The sequence below is a fragment of the Abramis brama genome (genome assembly GCF_963993115.1).
Source record: "Abramis brama genome assembly, chromosome: 6".
Classification (NCBI taxonomy): Eukaryota; Metazoa; Chordata; class Actinopteri; order Cypriniformes; family Leuciscidae; genus Abramis; species Abramis brama.
Genome location: NC_139968.1, coordinates 40,342,689 through 40,369,055, shown reverse-complemented (window position 1 = coordinate 40,369,055; position 26,367 = coordinate 40,342,689). Strand labels below are relative to the sequence as shown.

Sequence of the window (26,367 nt, the reverse complement as noted above, 5' to 3'; positions counted from 1 at the left end):
CAGTGTTTTCAGCTTGAAGTATTATATGGCTCAGATTGCGCGATTGCTGACGCAGCGCGTAGATTTTGCGTCTGCATTTCTGCAACAAGAATCTAGTGACTCATCCCGCATTTGCCAAGGCAACGTGTTGATCGGGTCCGCAATGTATATAAGCTATATGTGCAAGGAACTGAGCAGACAGGAATTCTCTTTCTCTCTTTCTCTTATGTTTGTGTGCAAACTAGTGTTTGCATTCTATAATTTGGGCTATGGTTCTTGGTTCTTTTTGTTTGAGATTATAATATGAATATTCAGCCTGTCATTCAGACCATATATTCTTGTTTGCTTGTTTCTGGCTGCATTTCATTTGATGAAATTAAATGTTAAATACTCTTCTGATTTGATGTTGTTGATGCCGAGATGTCGTTCTGTCTCATATGAGAAAGTTGGGACTGAGGCTCAGTGGCCAAAAAGAGTGTGCTCCTTCCTGCTCAGAGGACCACTTTTCTAGGTGTGGTTTGGGATTCGATGACGATGCAGGCACAGCTATCCCCTGCTCATATAGCATTGATTCTCTCAGCCGTAAATGGGGTAAAACTAGGCCAGTCACTCACTGTGAAACAGTTTCAGAGACTGTTTGGTCTGATGCCAGCTGCATCAAGCGTAATAACTTTTGGCCTCCTGTACATGAGACTGCTGCAGTGGTGGCTCAGAACCAAGGGGTTTTCTTCGAAGGGGAAATCCATTTTGCATGATCAAGGTCACGTGGCGATGCCTACGTGTTTTAGTCACGTGGAAGAAACCTTGGTTCCTCACCCAAGGCTCAGTGTTGGGGGCTTCTTGTCATCGCGTAATGCTAACGACAGATGCTTCCTTCACAGTTTGTGGGCGATCATGAGTGGGTGCTCAGCGCAAGGTCTGTGGCAGGACCATCTACTTTCTTGGCACATAAATCAGCTAGAAATGATGGTGGTGTTTCGAGCTCTCAAACACTTCCTCCCAAACCTGAGGGGCCATCATGTACTTGTCTGTACAGACAACACATCGGTGGTCTCTTACATCAACCATCAGGAGGGTCTGAGGTTACGTCACTTATGCAAATTGGCTCACCAGATCCTCCTGTGGGTCCTAATAATTAGCAAAGATAAACAGCCAAACAAGTCCGTCAAGAACAACCAAACCTTTAATGTACTACTGCTAGCCTACTGTATGTTTGAGATGTCATATTTTCATTAAGGTTGACATGCTGAAATGTACTGTTATTATCTTTGTTTTTACAAAACATGCACTGCTAATAATATTACTATCCATGTGGAGACATTTCCCCACAATGTTTTCCCAGGACACAACAGACACACAAGCACGCTCATACATACACACACAGACAGACAGACAGACACACACACACACACACACACTATCTTTGCGGGGACTCTCCATAGACTTAATGGTTTTTATACTGTACAATCTGTATATTCTATCTCCTTACACTTACCCTACCCCTAAACCTACCCATCACAGAAAACTTTCTGAATTTTTACATTTTCTAAACATTCTAAAAAACTCAGTCTGTGTGAATGTAAGCTTGTGTACTTCAATTTAGGTCCCCACAGTGACACGAGTCCCCATGAGTCTGTGTGCATTCAGGTTTAAGTCCCCACCAGGATAGAAAAACATGTAGACACTCACACACTGCATAGATACCTCATTATTTAACCACACTGGCTTCATAGCAGGTTGTGTTGGCTGTAGTAAGATGAAATGAGCTGTTTTTTTTGTTGTTTTTTTTTTTTTATGTACCAGTGGTCACTCTGCTACATTGTACAGCTGAAAAAAAGTAAACATGGCATGTTTAACAAGATTTCATACTTTTAAGTTCCATTTATTTGGTGCTTTGTTCAATCTCAAACCATTATTGTATGTTTATTATTAAAGGTGCTATAAGCGATCTCATGCGCTTTTTAGGCCAAAACATTTTTTTTCACATACTGCAAACATCTCCTCACTATCCGCTAGCTGCCTGTCCCCTGAACACACTGTAGAAAAACACGGTCTCTGCAGACAGCCCACGCGCCACAAACTGCAGCAAAAACAAACTGAGCAACAAACAGAGCGACCCGCAGCACGAAACATAACAAACTGTTCCAGCCAATAACCGACAAGAATGATGTGGGGGTGGGGTTCGGGGGTTAGTGCGCGGATGAGGAGGAGGGAGGGTCTAGCTAGCCTCCATTTTGTTTGATAATAATTCAAACATCAACAAGAGGTTACGCCAACCGAGATCGCTTATAGCACCTTTAAGATGTCTGCACGACAGTTAAATCTAATCTGTGTAAACAAACTTTGCTGAAATTAAACGTCTAGCTTAGGTCTACACTGGAAGTGTTCTGTTTGCTCTGCTAAACTATAATTACTAGAACTGAAACTAAATAAAATACAAACTAAATAGAAATGTGTAATCCATAAGTAAGACATAAGTAATCCTTCACAAAACTGATCTCATTTTAATGCTGTTCTGTTATGTCCTTTAAGTTGCTTTGGTACAAAATATCTGAATTCAACCAGTAACAATGTCTGACAAAAATATGATAAAGAAAACTGCAAAATGCCTTCATCTCTAAATTTGCACTGCACATACATTAATTTCAACATTAACAACTTAAAAGGAAAACTAAAGTGCTTTTTTCGGCTGAACTGAGATCAATCACAATTAATGAACACAAACCTCCCTGTTCAAATAAATTTTACATGTATTGTCTCTACTTAACTAAATGTATATAATGTTGAACACTGCTCTCTTCTGTGCTTCAAGCTGCATTGGTAAAAGATAATCAGCAATATCATTCAGAAACACAGACAGGCAAAAATAGTGCCACCGGTGTTGGAAAAATGAAAAAGTTCAAGAAACCCTTTATCTCTTATTTTGTACAGTTCCTTTAAGTCCATAAAAATTGAAATAACCTCTTATGAAATTTAAATAAAATAGTCTAAAATTCACTGTATTCTCAGTGAACACTCATATGCTCGTTGTTGGGCGGCAAATGAGTGAGAGAGAGGACCCGTGTAGATCGCTCATTATGGGCTTTGAGCTCATTTTCCGCGCCCTTACCTCGGACTGCTGAGGATAAGTGTCTATGTTTAGCTTCGTATTGACGTTTAATGTTTCCAATTTTGACAACCGCGACAGACTCAGAGCAAATTAGACATACAGGCCTCGTACAGCTCGATGCAGGAAGAATAAATGTGTATTTTTCCACCCATTCAACTCGGTTTTCAGCGTCAACTTTACTAATTTTTGAAAATGCCATTTTTCACTCGCTGAAAGTTTTATCTGTCTGTGCGCTCTCTGCTCTCTTCACTGCACGCATGACTGCGCGTCTGAACGTAGCAACAGTGAGCATAGTAACTGTAGTAGCAACCATAGCAACCCGTTACGCTGTAGGACCAAAACGGATCTACTGAGCTGACTTTGATGTGCCTGATATAAATGTGATTTTATTAGACAATATCGGCATTTATTAGAAAAGCGGCATTTATTTATTTCATTATGTCAAAAGGCTTCGCGGTCCGTATGGGCGCATTTTGCAGTCCGGACTCGGACCAGAGTCCGCCAGTTGGCGACCCCTGCTCTACACCTTGAAGTGGATATTTTTCACTTCCTGGTGCGGAGAGCACCAGCCGGACCCAGTTATCTGCCCAGTGGCATTTAAAATGCCATCAATAAAATGCTCCTGTGTTCGTTGTCCATAACATACACCTGCCCATACCATAACCCCACCGCCACCATGGGCCACTCGATCCACAATGTTGACATCAGCAAACCGCTCACTAAATTACTGGTTAGTCAGACAATAATATTCATTCACTGTTATTCTCATATAACAATATTTAAACTGATTTTACTGTGAGATCAAGTTTCAGCTAAACTCAGTTATTATGGATTGATTAAATAAAATAATATAAATATAAAGCAGATAATCAACAGCATCAGGTTTAGTGTGACATTAAACATTAAAGTAAAGGTGTCTTTTTAGTTATTGTTCCATATATAAATCTATTTCTCTTTTCATGCATCATCTTTTGTTCTTCAGGAGTGTTTGGTGAGTTTTTGTCAGTGATTGAGGGAGATTCAGTCTCTCTAAACTCTGATCTTACTGAAATGAAGGATGATGATGTGATTCAGTGGAGGTTTGGATATAAAAATACTTTAATAGCTGAAATCAATGTAACGGCCGACAGAATCACTGTATATGATGATGTTCTTGATGGGAGATTCAGAGACAGACTGAAGCTGGACAATCAAACTGGATCTCTGACCATCACAAACATCAGAACTGAACATGCTGGAGTTTATAAACTACAGATCAACAGTGAGATCAAGAGGTTCCGGCTCAATGTGCACGGTGAGTTAAATATCAGTTTCACCTGTTTTTTTTTGTTAGTTAGTTTGTTTTTTAATCAGCACAAATATACAATTAATAATTCGACTTCATTTTGCTTTTTGTTTGTTATTTAAAAGTCAGACTTAATCTGTGATGAACCCAATTTCATCTAAATGGTGGTGGTGGTGGTGGTGGTGGTGGTGGGGGGGGGGATATGCTCACACAAAAATCGCTGAAAAAGATGCTTTCCAACAGGTGTTTTACCATTCGTTGTAAAACTGTGGACCTATTTTTCCAAACGCCTCACACTCGTACATTCTTCCGTTGAGAGCTTGACTAATAGACACTCCAGTCCGGTTTCCGGCGGCGGAGTAATACCGTACCTCACAGCACATCCAATACAAGTCAATAGAGTTGGACAAAAACTATGATAAAACCTGTTGGAAAGCATCTTTGGCAGCGATTTTTGTGTGAGCATATCAGTGAACACCCCTGACCACTCGGTGAGTTTCACGTCTTTGTAAATGAAAGTTTAATGCGTTTTAGGAAGGATTGTTCCAGTGCTCATAGGCAGCCATTGTGGAGGTGGGGGGGAAAGCGAAATAAACCTAAAATTATCAGGACAGCAGCATGTGTCCAAATTTTAATCTTAACCGTTCTATTTCATCAGAAACTATCTGTAAACAGGGCTTTAAGTGTAAAAAATAAAATACCGAACTTTTTTCTTTTAAAAGGGGAGCTGGCAGTGGACCAAAGCACTGTGAGGCAAGGGAGGGGGGACTCAAAATGTTTAAAAGGTTTTTTTTTTTTTTTTTTTTTTTGCTGTTGTTTTTTGCCCCGTTTGCATTTGTATTGTTTGACTACTTGCACAATTATTTTAAGTATATATCATTATATTATTTACAATAAAAATATTTAAATTATATTTTTAGGGCGGTCAACCCTAAGATGGTCCTGGCCCCCCACCCCACAATTTCCGCAAATGCCTGTTTATGTTTGTTCTGTGTGTGTTTGGTGATTCAGGACTGAGATCAGTGATGGAGGGAGATCCAGTCTCTCTAAACTCTGATCTTACTGAAGTGAAGGATAAAGATGTGATTCAGTGGAGGTTTGAAAACACTTTAATAGCTGAAATCAATGTAACGGCCGACAGAATCACTGTATATGATGATGTTCTTGATGGGAGATTCAGAGACAGACTGAAGCTGGACAATCAAACTGGATCTCTGACCATCACAAACACCACAACTGAACATGATGGAGATTATAGACTACAGATCAACCGTGTGAGCAAGAGATTCAGTCTCACTGTCTTCGGTGAGTTAAATGTCAGTTTCACCTGTTTTATATTTTAATCAGCACAAATACAATTCAAACCTCATTTTGCTTTTGGTGTTTAATGATGATATTCATTTCAAATTTAAATTTTAAACTATTTACTCATTGAAACCATCAAAATAACCGTCTTAATCTGTGACAAACCTTGTTTCTGTTTGTTCTCTGTGTGTTTGACAGATGAAGTGAAGTCAGTGAAGGAGGGAGATTCAGTCTCTCTAAACTCTGATCTTACTGAAATGAAGGATGATGATGTGATTCAGTGGAGATTTGAAAACACTTTAATAGCTGAAATCAATAAACGGGACGACAGAATCACTGTATATGATGATGTTCTTGATGGGAGATTCAGAGACAGACTGAAGCTGGACAATTAAACTGGATCTCTGACCATCACAAACACCACAACTGAACATGATGGATATTATAAACTTGAAGGAGTTTCATTCTCATCAAAAGCATTCAGAGTTTCTGTCTATGGCGAGTAGAGATCATTGGTCCTGTCCTTCAAATACTATTTACATGTTGAATTGTTGAATCATTTTATAGTTTGAAATGACAGACCGTAGAACCGAATATAAGATTGTAAATTAGATTTGATCATATTTCTGTGTATTCAGAAATATTAGTTGATGTCAGTGCTGATATTAGTGTTTATTGACTGATCTGATCTCAGTTTGATGTGTTTTTTTAGTTATACGACCAAGTACGGTGACACAAAATAAAACATGGTGCTTTTCTGAGCGGGTTAAAAATGATAACTATAATGTATGGCGGAATAGCACTTTTGGAAGTACTTCGACTCGGCGCAGTAAAAAGTCACGCCTGATCCTCTTCCCACTAGGACGTGACTTTTTACTGCGCCGAGTCGAAGTACTTCCAAAAGTGCTATTCCGCCATACATTATAGTTATCCTTTTTAACCCGCTTAGAAAAGCGCCACGTTTTATTTTGTGTCACCATACTTGGTCGTGTAACTACTCGTGTAACTGTTTTTAAATAGGGAAAACGTTGATGTGTTTGGTCACTTCTAAATTCATTGCTGTTAGATACCATTGAATATACTGGGGTAAGCTAAGTGCTTTCAAAGTGTCACCGCGCTAGAGCGATTAAGTGCACGCACTGAGACGAGAGAGGTATGTATCAACTCGTCTTATTTAAGGGAATAACATAGATTAATATGAAAAAACGGTGGAGTATCCCTTTAACAGCAGGTTAATATTTAACTTTGTATATCAGATTGTTTTAAATGCTCTACTTTTGATCATCTCGGTTCCTCTCAATGTTTCTTCCTCGTCTGCTTGAATATCTTCATTCGTCCTCATTTATCTTTATTTTCTCATGTTTTGCAGCTCGTCTGCCTGTTCCTGTCATCAGCAGAGACTGTTCTTCATCATCATCATCATCATGTTCATTGGTGTGTTCATCAGTGGTGAATGTGAGTCGTGTGACTCTCTCCTGGTACAAAGGAATCAGTGTATTGTCCAGCATCAGTGCGTCTGATCTCAGCATCAGTCTCTCTCTACCTCTGGAGGTGGAATATCAGGATAAAAACACCTACAGCTGTGTGCTGAACAATCCCATCAGCAACCAGACCACACATCTGGACATCAGCACACTCTGTCACACATGTGCAGGTACGACAGCGCTGATATTAGTTGATGTCAGCGCTGATATTAGTGTTTATTGACTGATCTGATCTCAGTTTGATGTGTTTATTCCTCAGACTCTGTCCACTGTTGTGGTCCTACTGAAGCTGTGATCCGATTGGTCCTCTCTGCTCTGGTGGGCGTGGCTACTGTCATTATTGTGGTTTATGAGATCAGATCCAGAAGAGCTGAAGGAGATCAAGCACATATTCACACATCAGGTACATGATTGATGATGTCATTTCACACAAACTGATTTTGCATTTATCAATGTATGTCAGATATATTTATGCCTTGATATGTTCATCTTTTTCAGGAAGTATTGAAATCTAAAGCAGAACGCTGAACTTTAAAGGTTCTTCAAGTGTGTTTTCTTGTTCTTCTTATGTTTTTTTATAATAAATACTGATTATTACTTGAGCTTCTGCTCTCTTTCAGAGTCAGATTTTACAAAATCCAATATGTATGGCTTTGTTCATATTTTTTGCAGAAACATAAAACAAATGCATAGAGACACAGGTCTCACTTTACTGCTGTGTATTTGCTGTATGTATTTTCTTGCCTTTATCAATAAAGTTTCTCACTCTGAGGTTCAAGAGTCTCTCCATGATTTATTACATTTATTATATTGAGCGTCTCCTGGAGGAATACAGACTTTATGAATATTTTAAACAGTGCACCACATATGAATCTTTAAAAAATTTTAAATATTATTTAAAACATTATTTGTAAATTTTTACATTATTAATAGATCATTAATTTATTTATTTTTCTATCTACAATAATAAACAAACAACTTCCTCTAGCTTCTCCTTTCTCCTGAGAAAATACTGATTTGGGACACATTATAATATACTTTGAGATCACTGTGAAGTATTTAAACAACATATTGATGCTCCATTTCCTCCAACAGTGAACAATTTAGTCTATAAAGTGCATTTGCTATTTAAATAATGTGATGCAGGATGGGAAAAATGAAAACTGTGTCAGGCTGAAACTAGCAAAACACACTTGCGTCGCGCCTGGCGCTGCATTGCACTGAGTGTGTGATAGGGCCCAAAATCTCTAGTGTGATTTGTCTCTGTGGTCTCGTCTGAGGAGCAACACCTCCATCTAGTGGCTCACCCTGAACTCACATGTTATCAGGAGTTATCTTTGTCAGCTCTGACGTCACAGTCTTTAGCAGCTTGTCTGAGCCGTGTGAGAAATTGTTGAACAGTTTCACAGTGTTTTTGTGTGAGCGTCTCACTAATGCATGTTCACTCTGAACAAAGTGAGCATTTAAAGCATCACATCAGCGTCATTATCCATAACTGTTGAATATTAATCATATGAAGATATCAGAGGACACTTTCACACACACAGTTATAGCAGGCGATCTGTTCCTGCTCCAATAAACCATTAGAGAAACTCTGAAATCAGTCTGAGAGGAGAAACAATCGAGACATTTGATCAGAAATAAGCAACAAACGTCCTGGAGAGAGTTACAGGAGAGAGCAGAGCCAAACACTCTCATGACAAGATCAAACTGTTGCTTTAAAGGGATAGTTCACCCAAAAATGAAAGTTCTGTCATCATTTACTCACCCTCAAGTTGTTCCAAACCTGTATGAGTTTCTTTGTTCTGCTGAACACAAAGGAAGATATTTGGAAGAATGTTTGTAATCAAACAGATCTCGGTCCCCATTGACTACCATAGTAGGAAAAATATATACTATGGTAGTCAATGGGGACCGAGATCTGTTTGGTTACAAACATTCTTCCAAATATCTTCCTTTGTGTTCAGCAGAACAAAGAAACTCATACAGGTTTGGAACAACTTGAGGGTGAGTAAATGATGACAGAATTTTCATTTTTGGGTGAACTATCCCTTTAAGATGTTTTTAACGTGTTATTGGTCAGTTTATTTCTGTTGAAAATGATGTCATTGACTTACAGGAATTTTAGGCCTACTGGAGCTCAAAGTGACAATGATCAAAGTGTGAATTAATCAGCATAAATAGAGCTAGATGGTCACATGCTTTAACACTGAATAAATAGGCAGTTATTTTAACTGATTGTAGAGTTTCACTTGACTTTACTACAGAGCAGCTTCACATCAGCGCATCTGTCATTTTATTACTGAACCAGTTTTGAAGAGTTTGTCTTTTCATATTTGTGGACTGAAACCGATGAAGATGTTTTGGACTGTTTTGCTCTGTTTGTGTTTCTGGCGTCTGGATGGTGAGTTTAAATGTGTTTTTATGACTTCAGTTGTTTCTGTTCTGGTACCATGTAATAAATTACTGGTTAATTTAGTCAGAGAGGATCAACATTCACTGTTACAGGCCAGTACTGATAGGAGGGAATTCAAATTATAAGGGTGAGCAAACGCAAACTGACAGAAAAATCCAAACTTGGCAGGTGACAAAGTTATTTATATACTCTGTTTATTCGAGAAAATCCTCCAACATGTAATCCTGGAAACAATTGCTGTACAGAGCACAACATCATTTAAGAAATCCACTACAGACAGAAAAGAGTCACAGTGGTGCATACAGGTTTATCCATATATAATAAAAAACAGTCAGTAGAGTTGGAGGCATGTGCATTTCACTGAATTGAACCGCAGTACATTTTCTTTACGCTCATTTGTGCATTTCTTTTCCAAGTCTTTCTCAAAAGCGAGTATTATCAAGTGTTATTAAAGGCACACTATGTAATATTTTTGGATCAAAATATTCAAAAACCACTAGAACAATGTTATATATTTTGTTGATGATTTGTGTACTTACATTGTCCTGAATGTGTCTAAGAATCCAGAGAAATAAGCAGTTTAAACCAGGACAGGGAACGTGTCCGTGCGTCACCTAACAATGACTTCATACCCACGTTACCCTCGATTTCCAGTTATATTTTGTAGAAACCATGGAAATACCAAAGGCCCTTTAATATATTACGTGTTTTATTAGACAGGTGAGCAACTGTTTGGATATATCCATCGGCAAAAAACTAATTGTTACACAGTTAGTCTTTTTGTCTAAATCTCGTTTCTTGATTTACCGTGAGTACCATTTTTACCACACCTAATATCGATCTGGCTCACAGCAGTGTGTAAACGGCTTATATGGCTAATGCACAGAGAAACATCATAACAACTTTCATCACACTCAGATGTATCTAATATGATAAAACATCACTGCGTTTCCCCACATACGCATGACCAGAAAAAGCAGAAGTGTCTGCGGGATAATAAAAGCTCCACTGCTCTCGAGGTGTGTGTCGCGCTTGTCTCTCATTAGCAATCGCTCCAGCGGCAGCGGCTTTCATAACGTTAATAAATCTTCAATATATTACTGGTCATCCATGAATATGATTTCTGCCCGAGTCCCGTTGTATTCTCCACCGGCTGGAGAGGTGAAGTCAACAACTCCCACGATTCCACGAAATCAAGGCGTCATCAAGCTACAACTTTGTTTTGACTAAACGGCTTCTAGTGGTGAAAAATTACATAGTGTGGCTTTAACAGCGTATTCACTATCAGAGCTCTGTACCTGTCAGGTCTAACAGTGTTTTAGTTCAGTTTTGTCCAGAAAACACTCATCAGTCCAGGGCTGCGAGAGCTTGCATGAGTTTGCTGTTACAGTCTCTAAACCGTGCAGCCGTTTCTCCGCTCACAGCATTGAAGTTCAGTCTCGTCACTGTGTTCATGTTGTCCTACGGTTTTCTCAACAGAGTAATGCTTCAAGTTCTCACTCATCATGCGTTGTCTTTTGTTTGTCTGGTTTCGGGTTGGGAAAAGCTTGAAGTATTTTGATTGCCGGCTAAGTTTCATTAGGCTACATTTCTAATCAAGCATACATTCATAACTGTAAAATAAATAAAAAAATATTCAGGGATTGACATTAAGGTTTTCAGCTTATATTGACTTCAATTAATCAGTTCTGTAATGTTATAAGTTAAAGGTATGTAATGATGTCATGGAGGCAGTTTAACTTTATCAAGCCCTGGTGCCGTCTAACAAAACACATGCATTAAGTTACAGTACAGACAATCTGCAGTCACTGAAACTTTCAGCAGTATTTGTGTATTTATGACAGCATATTTCATTCAATACTTTACTTTGACAACATTATAAATAAATAGAATGTAAGTCATTCTTACTCTTAAGGCCTTCAAGAGTTAAGACACATCAAGACGTTGTAAAAGAACTAGCGGGGATGGAAGCTGAATGTGTTGTCGTCTAGTGACTGTTATTTACGTGCAATCAGTCAGACTGTTTTCTCTTCTCAATTCAACTTCAGTTTGCACAAAAAACCTTATATAGTTCCTGAGACTCGCCAGTATGATGTCATCTAGCATCATTTAGCGAGCAGTTTTAGCTACTGTCCATTGAAAGCCGTTCGCAACAGAGCAATGAAGTCCGACTGGTGCTGATGGTTCAGAACGCACTGCAAAAACAGGCGAACGACTCTCAACAACGGCCCGATGTTGGTCAACGGCCGACCGTCAGCTTGGTGTGTCGAGGCCTTTTAGCATTAAAGGGTAGAAGTTGTCCACTTAAATCCAACGTATCATAACAGGGTGGATGTTTTTAGCTAATAGCCAATTACTAGCTAGGAAAGAATGACATGCTAGCAGAAGATTAACATTTAGAAAATTAATAAATAAATTAAATTCATAAAAAATTATAAAATTACTAATGTGGTGGCAAACTAAATTACATCACTGAATAAGAGAGAAACAAACATCTTAAAGAAACTTCAACAACAATTACTAAAACTTCAACTAAAATGAAAACAAAAAATTAAATAAAATAAAAAAAGAATATCTCAATGATCCTGAAATAACACTGGTTTATAAATGTTAATAAAAAAATGTTAAATGTTAGTTTAAGACTCACTAAAATAACATTTTAACTTCTCAACTTTACGGGACACTTTTGAAAATAAACCCACTGAACATGATCTATTACTGAAGAGTTTTGAAGAGTTTGGCTTTTCATATTCGTGGACTGAAACCGATGATTTTTTTTTTTTCAAATTAGTTTTGCTCTGTTTGTGTTTGTGGCGTCTGGATGGTGAGTTTTAAATGTGTTTTTATGGTTCCAGTTGTTTCTCTTCTGATGTGATAAATTACTGGTTAAATTAGTCAGAAGATCAACATTCACTGTTATTCTCATAGAAATAATTAAACTGTGGTTTTACTGTCAGATCAAGCTCTAAACTCGGTTATTATTGATTTATTAAATATAACAAAATAAATATGAAGCTCAGATACTCAACAGCATTAGTTTGAGTGTGACATTAAACATTACAGTAAAAATATCTTATTTTAGTTGTTGTTCCATATATAAATCTATTCCTCTTCCATTCATCATCATTTGCCTTTGTACTGCTGCAGAATATAATTAATGTCGTGTTTAAATGAATAAAAGTATTTTAGTGAAGCTTCATCAAACCAACATCAAGTGATTTGAAAAACTCTGTTTTCAGGAGTGTTTGGAGTTACAGTTCAAATATCAGTGAAGGAGGGAGATTCAGTCTCTCTAAACTCTCCTCTTACTGAAATGAAGGATGATGATGTGATTCAGTGGAGGTTTGGAAATGAAAACACTTTAATAGCTGAAATCAATAAACGGTTCGACAGAATCACTGTATATGATGATGTTCTTGATGGGAGATTCAGAGACAGACTGAAGCTGGACAATCAAACTGGATCTCTGACCATCACAAACACCACAACTAAACATGAAGGAGGTTATAAACTACAGATCAACAGTGAGATCAAGAGTTTCTTTCTCACTGTCAATGGTGAGTTCAAAAACGGTTAAACCTGTTTTATAATGACAACATTTAAATGAATTCATACTGTACACCATTTGTTTTTTGTTTGTGTTGTTTTAAGGTATTGTTTATTTCAAATTTAAATTTAAATATGTAATTTAAGAAACAATTATAATCTGTTTGTCTGTGACAAAGCCTGTTTCTGTTTGTTATGTGTGTGTTTGATGATTCAGTTGAAATATCGGTGAATGAGGGAGATTCAGTCACTCTAAAAGCCCGTCTTAAGGATGATGGTGTGATTCAGTGGAGGTTTGGAGATGAAAACACTTTAATAGCTGAAATCAATAAACGGGACGACAGAATCACTGTATATGATGATGTTCTTGATGGGAGATTCAGAGACAGACTGAAGCTGGACAATCAAACTGGATCTCTGACCATCACAAACACCACAACTGAACATGCTGGAGTTTATTGGAGTTCACTGAACAACGGTGTAAGAAGAAAAAGCTTCAGTCTCATTGTCTATAGTGAGTTTATTATTGGTTTACTTTGTTTGTTAATCACTTTGAAGTATACATTTCCTAAATGTAAAAAATAGTTTTTTTTTTTAAATAGTTAGCTCTATGACACACCATGATTTTTGGCGTTCACTTTTCAACCTTCTGAACGCTTTTCTTTGGATTAATTATTCTGATACTGGCATCTCTGTGTAATTTATTTATAAATCTGAAAAACACAAACACTCCCTCAGCAGAGATTATGATTTACTCTGATATTTCTAATCTTTCTCAGCTCGTCTGCCTGAACCTGTCATCAGTAACTCTTCACACTGTTCCTCATCATCTTCTTCTTCATCATCATGTTCATTGCTGTGTTCATCAGTGGTGAATGTGAGTCATGTGACTCTCTCCTGGTACAAAGGAATCAGTGTATTGTCCAGCATCAGTGCGTCTGATCTCAGCATCAGTCTCTCTCTACCTCTGGAGGTGGAATATCAGGATAAAAACACCTACAGCTGTGTGCTGAACAATCCCATCAGCAACCAGACCACACATCTGGACATCAACACACTCTGTCACACATGTGCAGGTACGACAGCGCTGATATTAGTGTTAATTTACGGAGTTGAATATATTAAAGACTCTCAATGGTTTCAGTGATCAGTGATAAAACAAATGTTCAGCATTTTATTATTATTCAGCAAGGTGCACACCATCCAGATAATAACAAAAGTCCAAGGCACAGGCAAATAGGGAAATCCAGGGAGACAGGCAGAAGATTAAGACCATGAAACAGAAACCAGAAATAGCGCTCAGAAACACAGTGTAACACCAACAAGACTTCGCAAAGAGTGACTGAGTAAACCTGGTATATAGACAGGGTTTAACAAGGGTAAATGAGAAACAGCTGAAACTAATCCGGGGATAATGAGTCTGGGCAAAGGATTCTGGGAAATGTAGTTCATGGTGGAATGACATTGGTCTGGGGAGGAGCGCCCTCTGGTGGATATCCTGGGCACTCCAGCTGGTGATCGTAACAGTCGGCATACCTCAGATTGTTTATCATATTTATATACATACATATACAACATCACCACCCTTTGCTGCCTTTCATCCTGAAATGAAACGCATACAATTTGATTTTTACTGTAAGAATGGAATAAACCAGAAACTTTGAAATGAATTTAAATGTAAAGCATCAAAATACTACTAACTGTGAAGTTGTCTTATCACTAGCTGACACTAATAACTGTTTCTCTCAGTGTCTACAATAGTGCTGATCTCTGCTGCTGCCGCTGGATCTCTGATCATTGTTTCTGCAGTCGTTGGGATCTTCTGCATCTGCAAGAAATGTAGAAAAACTGATCAAGAAGGCAAGTGTTATAAACGCTACTGAATTGACAATAGTAATGTGTTATATCAAGCAATATGCTTTAATATTGTAGTTCCCTTTATCCCGCATGCTGTGTTGCGGTCATTTTGACCAAGAGAGGATTTTCTTTTTCCTGAAAATGCTATTTAATGTAATCACATTGGACTAAAATGTCTCGGGCTACAATTGTAACCCTTGTTCCCTGAGAAGGGAACGAGACGCTGCGTCGTATGATGACATTTTGGGGAACGCCCTCAGCATGATTGTGTCACGTGTGCAAACTAGTCCAATCCTGGTTGTTGCTGCCTCACCTCATGACATGTGACAGCGTAACGCGGAAAGCTACAAAGGGAAGCCGGCAACACAGTAATGTCAGCTTTTGATAGGGTGGAGCAATAGGTTGGACGCAGGCGCCATAATCTCCAACATTCTCAGAAAGTGTTTGACAGTGATGACCTGGCCTAGCTTGATCTTTGTGACTGTAGCCAGGATGGTCTCGATACGATCAGGAGACAATTGTTCCCGTATCATAGTCGTGTGCCACACTGCCCCCAGGACATAGCTCTCTGCTGGGGAGATAGTGATCTTTTTTTGGAATAGAGCCTCAACCCCAAGCACCTCATATGGAGAAGAATGACATCTCGATCCCGATCTTTCCTCGACTGGGCCAGAATGAGCCAGTCATCTATAAAATGGAGAACCCTGCCCCACAGTCGAGGGTAGTGAGAGAGGAAGAAATTTTAACAGATTTTGGCACTAAACTGCCTCCATACTGCCAAAGCTCTCCATGCACCTGAAGAAAGGCACGCGCTCCGAGCCCGAACACACAAGCGGCAGCTGGGCAACAACAAAGGGGGCTCAAGCCTTTACGAGAAAGGAGAGTCACAACCCGCGTGCTGACGTGGTCATGTTCTCGAACCCCCCATGAATACTGTCTCAATGCAAATCTCACTGGCTAATGTCCATTGGCCTGTTTTGTTATCACTTGGAGGCGATTGGGTCCCAGACAAGACCCCGTGACATTAGTCCGTCGTAACATTGAATGTGACTGACTGAATGGGAACTTACGACTTTGCTCACACAGGCTATAACAACTTCCCCCAAAAAATCTGATTCTTTTTTTACTTGTTAGTTACACTTATGTTGTTCCTGGTCAAAAATGACCAACCCTCATGTTGTTTCAAACCTGTATGATTTTTTTCTTCTGCTGAACAGAAAGGAAGATATTTAGAAGAATGTCAGTAACCAGACAGTTTTTGGTACCATTGACTTCCATAGTAGGAAAAAAATATATACTATGGAAGTCAATGGTACCAAAAACTGTCTGGTTACTGACATTCATCTAAATATTTTTCTTTCTGTTCAGCAGAAGAAAGAAATTCATACAGGTTTGAAACAACATGAGGGTGAGTAAATGATGATAGCATTTTCATTTTAAAGTGGAGTATCCCTTTAATACTGTAACATTCAGTTTTGTTGTTTTAATCCACCTATTATTTAAATTACATCTTATCGTTGAAACAGTTGAGACTCATGAAGAAATCATTTATGTCGTACCAACCTTCTACAAAAGAAAAGCACAGAAATCGGTAAGATCATTTAATACTACTTAATGTCAGTGTATGATTTCAGCAGTGAGTGCGCCTGTGTGTGATAGATCATTATACAGACAAAAACACAAAACACCACCATATTAGATTTAAAGATCAGCATTCAATGTGAGAAACATATGCCATAATACTCACGACACTCATTCTACCATGTAACCAAAGAGTAACAGATCAACAGTTAAAGGGGTCATGAACTGCCTTTTTTATTATTTTGTACTGTTCTCTGAGGTCCACTTATAATGTTATTTGACCTCCTGTCCTGACCTCCTTCATCGAAACACACGGTTTGAATAGCCGTGGTGGATTGTAGACTCGGAAGAGTGGGATTGTTTTAAAACTTCCGATGTTGAGAAATGGCAGCCGGTGAAATTCAGCCAGACAGGTTAAAGGAGAACTCCGGTCAGTTTTAACATTGAGCTCATTTTTTTGTACATTTGGAGTGCTGTCAATACAGAGAACAATGACAAAAATCGGTGTTGCCTACACAGTGTTATCCTCTTTTTAAAATTTGCACCCTATTGACTTCAATGGGGCATATTTTAAACCTGCTTTTACCCTCTTAACATCCTTGATGTGTCATTACAAGTGCACAGCCAATGTGAGTGATTCCTTCAGAGTGAACACGGGTCAATCTGACTGCAGTAGATGTGAAAGATATGAATAAAAAAGTTATTTCAGCCAGCGCTCATACCTGTATTTACATCCTGTTTTCGGTCGAAGTCCACAGTAATCGATTGTCGAGTTCATGCGCGTGATCATAGGTACTAAACCAATGCGCGTGAACTCGACAATCGATTACTATGGACTTCGACCGAAAACAGGATGTAAATACAGGTATGAGCGCTGGCTGAATTATTATCATTTTTATTCATATCTTTCACATCTACTGCAGTCAGATTGACCCGCGTTCACTCCGAAGGAATCACTCACATGACCTGTGCACTTGTAATGACACATCAAGGATGTTAAGAGGCTAAAAGCAGGTTTTTGTCGTTGTTCTCTGTATTGACAGCACTCCAAATGTACAAAAAAAATAGCTCAATGTTAAAATTGACCGGAGTTCTCCTTTAAAAACGCATGCATACTCAGTACAGGTCAAACGATCGGTAATAACAGTAATAGTGACCATGCAATAAAAACAGTAACTGATTGTGTAGTGCGATATTACTGTCGGATCCAAAAGACTCGGTGCAGCATCATCTTTTAATTTCAATCTTTCTGAAAATCCTGCATTGAATTGTGCCTTGTTTGTAAATTAATCCGCTGTGAATTTAAGTGAATAAAAGGACCAAGTTCTTACTGACGCGATCTGGAACTTCATTAAAAATAAAGTGAATCCACTTCTTCCTACTGATATCAGAAGAGCCATCTTTACCGTTAGGTTTCTGCATTGACCTACGTTTGCGTCTCTCATTAAATACCTACTAACTGGCATGCAGGAATCAGTGGGCGGGGCTTATTGCTAAATAAGCAAGAAGCAGGCGTTGATCTTCTTCTCCAGAGGTGGTGTTTAGCTACCCATACTACATAATAAAGTAGCATAATCAGTCATTCAGATGGATTTGTTTTAATGTAAGCTGTTTTTAGACTAACAAGAACGTTTTGAGTTCTGAAACTTACAGGATGTTTTTATAGTATAATGACATCTTATATGTGACCCTGGATTACAAAACCAGTCACAGGTCGCACGGGTATATTTGTGGCAATAGCCAACAATACATTGTATGGGTCAAAATTATTGTTTTTCCTTTTATGCCAAAAATCTTTAGGTTATTAAGTAAAGATCATGTTAAATTAAGATATTTTGTAAATTTCCTACCGTAAATATAAAACTTTTATTTTTATGAGTGAATGCAGCACAATCTCAAACATAAATGCACAACTTTAAAGGCGATTTCCTCAATGTTCGATTTATTTGCACCCTCAGATTCCAGATTTTCAAATGGTTGTATCTCGACCAAATAGTGTCCTAACAAACCACACATCAATGGAAAGGTCATGTATTCAGCTTTCATTTGTGCAATTAAAAAATTTGACCCCATTTGACTGGTTTTGTGGTCCAGGGTCACATATGTTAAAAGATCAAGGGAATTTAGATTACTCATTTCTGTCATGCTGGATTAACGAGGAAGCAAAAGCAGGTGCAGTCAACTCTTTATTAGAGACAAGTTTAAACAGAGGCAACAAACAACACTGGTGGGTGGGCAGCGCAGGGACCTCGATGGCCAAACACAGAGAGAAGAGCTGGTGCAGGGTGATGTGATGATGATGATGATGAATCCGACGTGAACACGAACTGGAACAGGTAACAGGAAACTCGAACAACACCACACGATCACAGACGAGGAACACCAGACATCTAGACATCGACAACGATCTGACAGTGGAGAAAAGAAACCGGTGAGTATAAATAGGCTATGGAGATGAGTTGCAGCTGGCGCCGAGCTGATTAGAGATTGAATGAATGAACAGGATTGTTTGGGCCACGCCCAACCCACGCGACACAGACACACACACAAATAACAAAGGCACGAGACAAGAAGGAAACAATGCATCTGAAAACCGTGACAGTACCCTCCCTCCTAGGAACGCCTCCTGGCGTCCCCAGACTCCCTTACCTGTCGATTGTAATCATCGATAAGGGAGTGATCCAGAATGTCTCTTGTAGGAACCCAACTTCTCTCCTCCGCACCGTAACCTTCCCAGTCCACCAAGTACTGGACTCCGCGTCCCCTCCGCCTAGAGTCCAGAATACGATTTACCGAATAAGTAGGCTCCCCATCTACGAGACGCGGCGGGGGAGGAACCGGAACTGGCGGGTTAATCGCTGATCGAAACACAGGCTTAATCTTGGATACATGGAAGGCGGGGTGAATTCTCCTGTACGCGGGAGGAAGGTTGAGGCGGACTGCCACCGGACTAATGATCTTGGTGACAGAAAACGGGCCAATAAATTTGGGTGCGAGCTTATTCGATACGGAACGGAGAGGAATATTCTTAGTAGAAAGCCACACTTTTTGACCAACGACGTATACGGGAGGCTTCGACCGGTGGCGATCGGCTTTAGCCTTGGTGCGCGACCTCACCTGGAGTAGAGTCTCACGGGCTCTAGTCCAGGTGCGGTGACACCTCTGGACAAAGGCGTGTGCGGAGGGAACCGCGACTTCGGACTCCAGACTGGGAAAAATAGGTGGCTGGTAACCTACACTACACTCAAAAGGAGAAAGACCCGTGGATGACACTGGTAATGTATTGTGGGCGTACTCCACCATAGACAGTTGTTGACTCCAGGAAGAAGGATTCTTGGATACCAAACACCGCAACATTCTCTCCAGATCCTGGTTGGCTCTCTCGGTTTGACCATTGCTCTGGGGATGAAACCCTGAGGACAGACTAACAGTCGCGCCCAGTAGTTTACAAAACTCTCTCCAAAATTTGGACACAAATTGGGGTCCCCTGTCGGAAACCACGTCAATCGGAAGGCCATGTAAACGAAAGACGTGATCCACGACAGCCACCGCTGTCTCCTTGGCTGAGGGTAATTTGGGCAAGGGAATAAAGTGAGTCGCCTTCGAGAACCGGTCCACCACGGTCAAAACTACCGTGTTGCCCTGGGAGGGTGGGAGGGCGGTAACAAAATCTAGCGCGATGTGGGACCAGGGTCTCGAAGGGACAGGCAGCGGTTGAAGTAACCCATCTGGGGGTCGATTGGAAGACTTACCAATGGCACAAACCGAGCAAGCCAAAACAAAACTGTGAATGTCCCGGGCCATGAGAGGCCACCAGAATCGTTGTTTAACCAGAAAACTAGTACGAGTCACTCCTGGATGACAGGCTACGTTGGAACAATGTCCCCACTGAATAACGTCTGACCGTAATCCCTCCGGCACAAATAAACGGTTCGGTGGGCAACCGACCGGGGGCGTTACCCCTTCTAAGGCCTTCTTGACCTTCGACTCGACCTCCCATGTGAGTGTGGAGACAAATAGGGTCTCGGGTAAAATGCACTCGGGAGTAACCAGGCGTTCGGAGCGATCAAAAATGCGAGATAAGGAATCGGGTTTGATGTTTTTAGAACCCGGGCGGTACGATAGAGTAAAATCAAAACGACCGAAAAAAAGTGCCCACCGAGCCTGCCTGGAGTTCAATCTTTTAGCAGATCGAATGTATTCCAAATTCTTGTGATCGGTCCAGACGATAAAAGGTACCCCCGACCCTTCTAACCAGTGACGCCACTCCTCCAACGCCAACTTGACTGCCAACAACTCCCTATTACCAATGTCATAGTTACGTTCGGCAGAGGACAAACGATGAGATAAAAACGCGCAGGGATGCATCTTTTCGTCTGTGGAAGAACGTTGGGACAACACCGCACCTACCCCCACCTCTGACGCATCGACCTCCACCACGAACTGACGTGAAGAATCAGGGGCTATCAGAATGGGAGCCGAAACGAAGCGGCTCTTCAGTTTGGCAAACGCGGCTTCAGCCGCGTCTGACCACCTGAACGTAGTTCTGGGGGAGGTCAAGGCAGTCAGAGGTGCGGCTAGTTGGCTGAAATTACGAATGAAACGTCGGTAAAAGTTGGCGAATCCCAGAAACCTCTGCAGGGCCTTGCGAGAATCTGGGATTGGCCACTCCACCACAGCCTTAACCTTATCAGGGTCCATACGTACTCCCTCAGACGAAATGATGTACCCAAGAAATGGAACCGACTGTGTGTGGAACTCGCATTTCTCCGCCTTGACAAAAAGCCCATTCTCTAGCAACCTCTGAAGCACTCGTCGGACGTGCTGCACATGTTCCTGGAGAGAAGAAGAAAAAATCAATATGTCATCCAGGTAAACATATATGAACTGATCGACCATATCTCGCAGCACGTCATTGACGAGAGCCTGGAAGACTGCTGGGGAGTTGGACAACCCGAAGGGCATGACCAAGTATTCAAAGTGACCCCTGGGGGTGTTAAAAGCAGTCTTCCATTCATCCCCCTCCCTGATGCGGACCAAATGATAAGCATTACGTAAATCCAATTTCGTGAAAAGTGACGCTCCCTGCAACCTCTCGAAAGCTGAAGACATCAACGGCAAAGGATAAGTATTCTTTACCGTGATGTTGTTCAGCCCCCGGTAGTCAATACAAGGTCGCAGAGATCCATCCTTCTTCCCCACGAAAAAGAACCCCGCCCCCGCCGGAGAAGAGGAAGGGCGAATGAACTTCGTTGCTAGAGAATCAGAAATATATTTCTCCATGGCCTCCCTTTCTGGAGAAGAAAGTGAATATAACTTGCCCTTAGGCGGAGATTTACCTGGTAATAAATCTATGGCACAGTCGTAGGGACGATGCGGAGGTAGAGAAGCAGCTCGAGACTTACTGAACACTTCCCTCAGGTCGTGGTACTCCGCGGGCACGTTAGACAAATCCACTGCTTCCTCCTGTAACACAGACATAGGAACAGACGAACAGGCAGACAAAAGACAGGACTCATGACACTCAGTGCTCCACTCCGTGATGGATTTACGGAGCCAGTCCACCTTGGGATTATGTCTAGTTAACCAGGGATGTCCGAGTACTATGGGTGCAAGAGGTGAATCCATGATGTAAAATGACAGAGTCTCTGAGTGGTTACCAGACGTGATGAGGGTGATGGGACCAGTGGAGAGTGAAATCATAGGAAGTTCTTGGCCATTTAGAGCGTGAACAGAAATGTCTTGAGGAAGTGACTGAAGGGGGATCTGGAGGTTATGTGCAAGAGTGTAGTCCATAAAATTACCTTCCGCCCCGGAGTCCAATAGTGCATGACAGTCGTGTTGAAGTGTTGACCATCTTAGTCTTACCGGGAGGAGAGTAGATGTCGATGAGGTCTTCTCGGCGGAGATCCCACCCGATAGTAGCCTCACTGTTACTATCGGGCGTGGCCTTTTACCGGACACGTGATGGAAAAATGTCCCGCTCCGCCGCAGTAAAGGCAAAGGCCACGGGACCTCCGCCTTTCCTTCTCCTCCCGGGAAAGCCGAGCTCGCCCTACCTGCATGGGCTCGGGATCGTGGGTAGGGCTGACCGCGTCCATGCCGCTGGACCGCAGACTCTCTGTAGCTCCAAACGAACGACCGGAAAGGGCATGTCGCTCGACTCTCGACTGTCTAGCATCCACTCGTAGTGCTAAGTCAATAAGTCCGTTCAACGTAGTGGGCAGGTCCAGGGCGTAGATTTCCTTCTGGACGCGGTCAGCCAGCCCATGCAGGAACATGTCCCACTGCGCCTCGTCGTTCCATCGGCACTCTGCCGCGAGGGTCCGGAATTCGATCGAATAATCCGATACCGAACGATCACCCTGACGAAGCTCGGCGAGTACTCTTGCCGCCTCTCTTCCCGTGACCGCCCGGTCGAACACTTGCTTCATGGCGGCGGAGAGTGCCTGGAACGACGCGCAGCAAGGGTCTTGGTTCTCCCACACCGCCGTCCCCCAGAGTGCCGCTCTCCCAGTCAGTAGTGACAGCACAAATGCGACTTTGGCTCGCTCATTGTTGAAGGTTCTAGGCTGTAAAGCAAAGTGCAAAGAACATGCATTCAGGAACGCTCGACAGAAACTGGGTTCTCCGGCATACCTCTCGGGTGCAGGCAGACGAGGTTCCGACTGGGAGAGAGGATCAGATGGTATAGGAGGAGCGGCCGGTGTGGGCGGCGCAGTGGGAACACGCAGCTGTTGGATCTGCTGGGTGAGCTCGGACACCTGCGCCACCAGAGCTTGAACCGCACGACCAGTGTTGTTCAGCCCGTCCTCCTGGGCATCCATGCGTTGAATACTGCGATTGATGAATGCCTCCATGGCGATCTGAGCTCCGCCCGCTGCTTCCATGCTCTGGTCAGATCGTTCTGTCATGCTGGATTAACGAGGAAGCAAAAGCAGGTGCAGTCAACTCTTTATTAGAGACAAGTTTAAACAGAGGCAACAAACAACACTGGTGGGTGGGCAGCGCAGGGACCTCGATGGCCAAACACAGAGAGAAGAGCTGGTGCAGGGTGATGTGATGATGATGATGATGAATCCGACGTGAACACGAACTGGAACAGGTAACAGGAAACTCGAACAACACCACACGATCACAGACGAGGAACACCAGACATCTAGACATCGACAACGATCTGACAGTGGAGAAAAGAAACCGGTGAGTATAAATAGGCTATGGAGATGAGTTGCAGCTGGCGCCGAGCTGATTAGAGATTGAATGAATGAACAGGATTGTTTGGGCCACGCCCAACCCACGCGACACAGACACACACACAAATAACAAAGGCACGAGACAAGAAGGAAACAATGCATCTGAAAACCGTGACAGTTTCATGACCCCTTTAATATTTTCAGTGTTTGAAATGAGCCACTGATGAAGTATTTCCTGTGTCAGTTTATGACATCACAGTCCAACACAATTCTATCTGTCATTTGAATTGGAATTTTTTTAAGCCAGTATTATTTTGCAAGCATTAAAAAACAAATTGAAGGAAACATGTGTTTTGTGACACATTTGAGGCTGCATTTTGTAAAATGATTTCAAGGACATGTCTGCATTCATTATTATATATTGTGTTTTTGACAGGATGATAAAGAGGAGGATCATGTGGTGTATGCGCCGATCGCCAAGTGAAAATGATCAAACTTCAAGCACCAGACCAGCGGTGTGATCGCTTTCACAGGAACCGCTGTAGTTCCTCTCAGCTCTTTAGTTTGGAGTTTGTTGAAGTGTGATATTCAGTGGCGGACTAATGAAACTCTCCTTTAAAGAATGTGCTTCTAATACATGGACTTTTAACAAATTATCAAGTTTTTAAAGCCCATTTTTCCCCCTTTTTAAGAAATCCACAAAACAACAAGAAACAAGAAACATTTTGCCTCCTCATTTAAAAAATATAAGAATATTGATTTGTTGTTGTACAAACAGGTTCTGCATGATCTTCTACTGCTGGATGTTTGTGGTCGATGTTTGACAGAAACGCACTGAGGTGTCGTTCGTTACTGTGTGTTTGAAGGGCTTTATTTCCATTCTAGCTCATATGAAGACTCACAGTCTGACTTCAGCTTTAAAAAGACTGACTTCTGTGAAATACTGAATCTAACAGATAACCAACTCTCTGTGTGTGATAAAATACAATATCATATAGTCAATTTAAGTCAAATACATTATTTTATCGCTTTTCACAATACAGAATGTTTCAATGCAGCTTTACAGAAAATCATGATGTTAATGTTTATAATATATTCATGACTTATAGTTACATTTATCAGATTAGAGCTGGGCGATAATATAGTTTATATTCTGTGACGATACAAGCAATCAAACAGCTGAGATTTGCTATTTTTGCTCTACGTGAGTATACTGTATGTATGCAAATAAATATGCTTAAATCCCAATTTATATAAGTAGCTGGCCAATAATAGTTACATTTTGCCACAAAATATATATAAAAAATCAAGCAGTTAAGATTCGATATACAAAAGTTAAAGCAATTCTTGATGTCACACCCTTTAAAGATCATATCATGTCTTTATCTGTCAATGTTTTAACAATCATTTTAATAAAGCAAATGCATGATTTACTGCTGTAATATTCATGGTATTTATGGTATGTAAATGACTGATGGTTGTTAATATTTTCTTTAGTTTCATTTTGGACGGTAAGTAACTAACAACACTGCTAACAAATGAATGTTTCTACATTACAATTAAATGTAAGAAATATGCTCATATTCAGAAAAAAATAGTATGAAAATTCAATTCTATAAAAATTATTTAAAAAAATTAATTTTCAACAAATTGAATACTTTTATTTTTCTCATTTGCAGTTGTTTAACAGACCATGACCAATTTCATCAAATAAAACAACGTCCCACTAAAACTAGAGCGCCATCTAGTGTCCAAAATAAGACTCTTGAAAAATAATAGCTTTAACTGTAAGTATTACAGTTTAGCTTTAACTATGAATTCACTCACTGGCCATTTTATTAGAGTAGGGGGAGGCTGCAGACCTCGAGCCGGTAGATCTACGCCCCAAGCAGTTTTACGCCCCTGCTGTACCTGATGCATCCAGTAGGGGGAGGCTGTACAGTGACACGAATTGAGGTATATTAAATAATCCGCTAAAGTTATTGTTGTTTAGCAATGATGCAACATTTATTATTTATAAACGATTAGCTTGATAGAGCTAGGTAGATATCAATTAATTTCTATATATCAATGGATGGGTCTATAATTTATTTCGAGAGACAAAAAGTTCTGGACGGTCAGGTTGATGTTCTGTCTGGCTTAAATTTATAAGTTATAGCTTACCACGTGTAAGTTTAGCTGCCCCAGGTCTTCTCTACTCACTTTCAAAATTAATTTTCTTTTGAATTTTCTTTTGTTGCCGGTCTTTATCTTGCCTCTTCTAGTAAGACTCCTTTACTCCTTTCTGGTTTGAGTTGTTTCTTATAAAATGAGATGATCTAACTATCTCATTTATATCTAAATATACATTTTTCTTAAAATAGCTTACTGATCTGGATTAAAATGTAGGCTGTGTGCACTTAATGTGGGATTTATCATACTCTGTCTTTGCCAAGTAACTTGCATGATGCATCCCATAAAGGTGCGTGTTTGCTTTAGCTATGAAAATATCTCTCTCTCTCTCTCTCTCTCTCTCTCTCTCTCTCTCTCTCTCTCTCTCTCGAAACTTGTATAAACTATAAACACCCATCTCTTTTTTAACTGCATTCCAAACCAATAGCTTCTCTAGTAAA

General features: G+C 40.6%; 4 protein-coding genes and 1 long non-coding RNA gene across 5 annotated transcripts in view; all 5 read left to right on the top strand.

Annotated features, from left to right (window-relative positions):
* The window catches only part of LOC311085196 (CD48 antigen-like), a gene marked incomplete at both ends in the record, with an annotated part of 41,771 nt that extends 25,991 nt beyond the window's left edge, over window positions 1–15,780 (top strand). Inside the window, 5 exons of the mRNA XM_084117630.1 lie at window positions 7,048–7,332; window positions 7,422–7,565; window positions 13,342–13,401; window positions 14,874–14,984; window positions 15,584–15,780. Coding sequence (XP_083973756.1) covers window positions 7,048–7,332; window positions 7,422–7,565; window positions 13,342–13,401; window positions 14,874–14,984; window positions 15,584–15,780 — 797 coding nt within the window. The remainder of the gene's footprint in view (window positions 1–7,047; window positions 7,333–7,421; window positions 7,566–13,341; window positions 13,402–14,873; window positions 14,985–15,583) is intronic.
* The window catches only part of LOC311084222 (uncharacterized protein), a 316,630-nt gene that overhangs the window by 57,145 nt on the left and 233,118 nt on the right, over window positions 1–26,367 (top strand). The window lies entirely within an intron of this gene.
* Window positions 943–6,073, top strand: LOC311085198 (uncharacterized protein; the record flags this gene model as incomplete). The annotated part of the gene is made up of 4 exons (XM_084117632.1): window positions 943–1,054; window positions 4,071–4,382; window positions 5,385–5,678; window positions 5,877–6,073. The coding sequence occupies 4 exons, from the start codon at window positions 943–945 to the stop codon at window positions 6,071–6,073; spliced, it is 915 nt and encodes a 304-aa protein (XP_083973758.1).
* LOC311085197 (uncharacterized protein) lies at window positions 7,103–14,271 on the top strand (the record flags this gene model as incomplete). Its single annotated transcript, XM_084117631.1, has 5 exons — window positions 7,103–7,133; window positions 7,422–7,565; window positions 12,818–13,135; window positions 13,342–13,638; window positions 13,904–14,271. The coding sequence occupies 5 exons, from the start codon at window positions 7,103–7,105 to the stop codon at window positions 14,269–14,271; spliced, it is 1,158 nt and encodes a 385-aa protein (XP_083973757.1).
* Window positions 16,399–25,003, top strand: LOC311084249. Its single transcript, XR_014606476.1, has 2 exons — window positions 16,399–16,572; window positions 24,192–25,003. It is a non-coding gene; the product is annotated as an uncharacterized lncRNA (long non-coding RNA).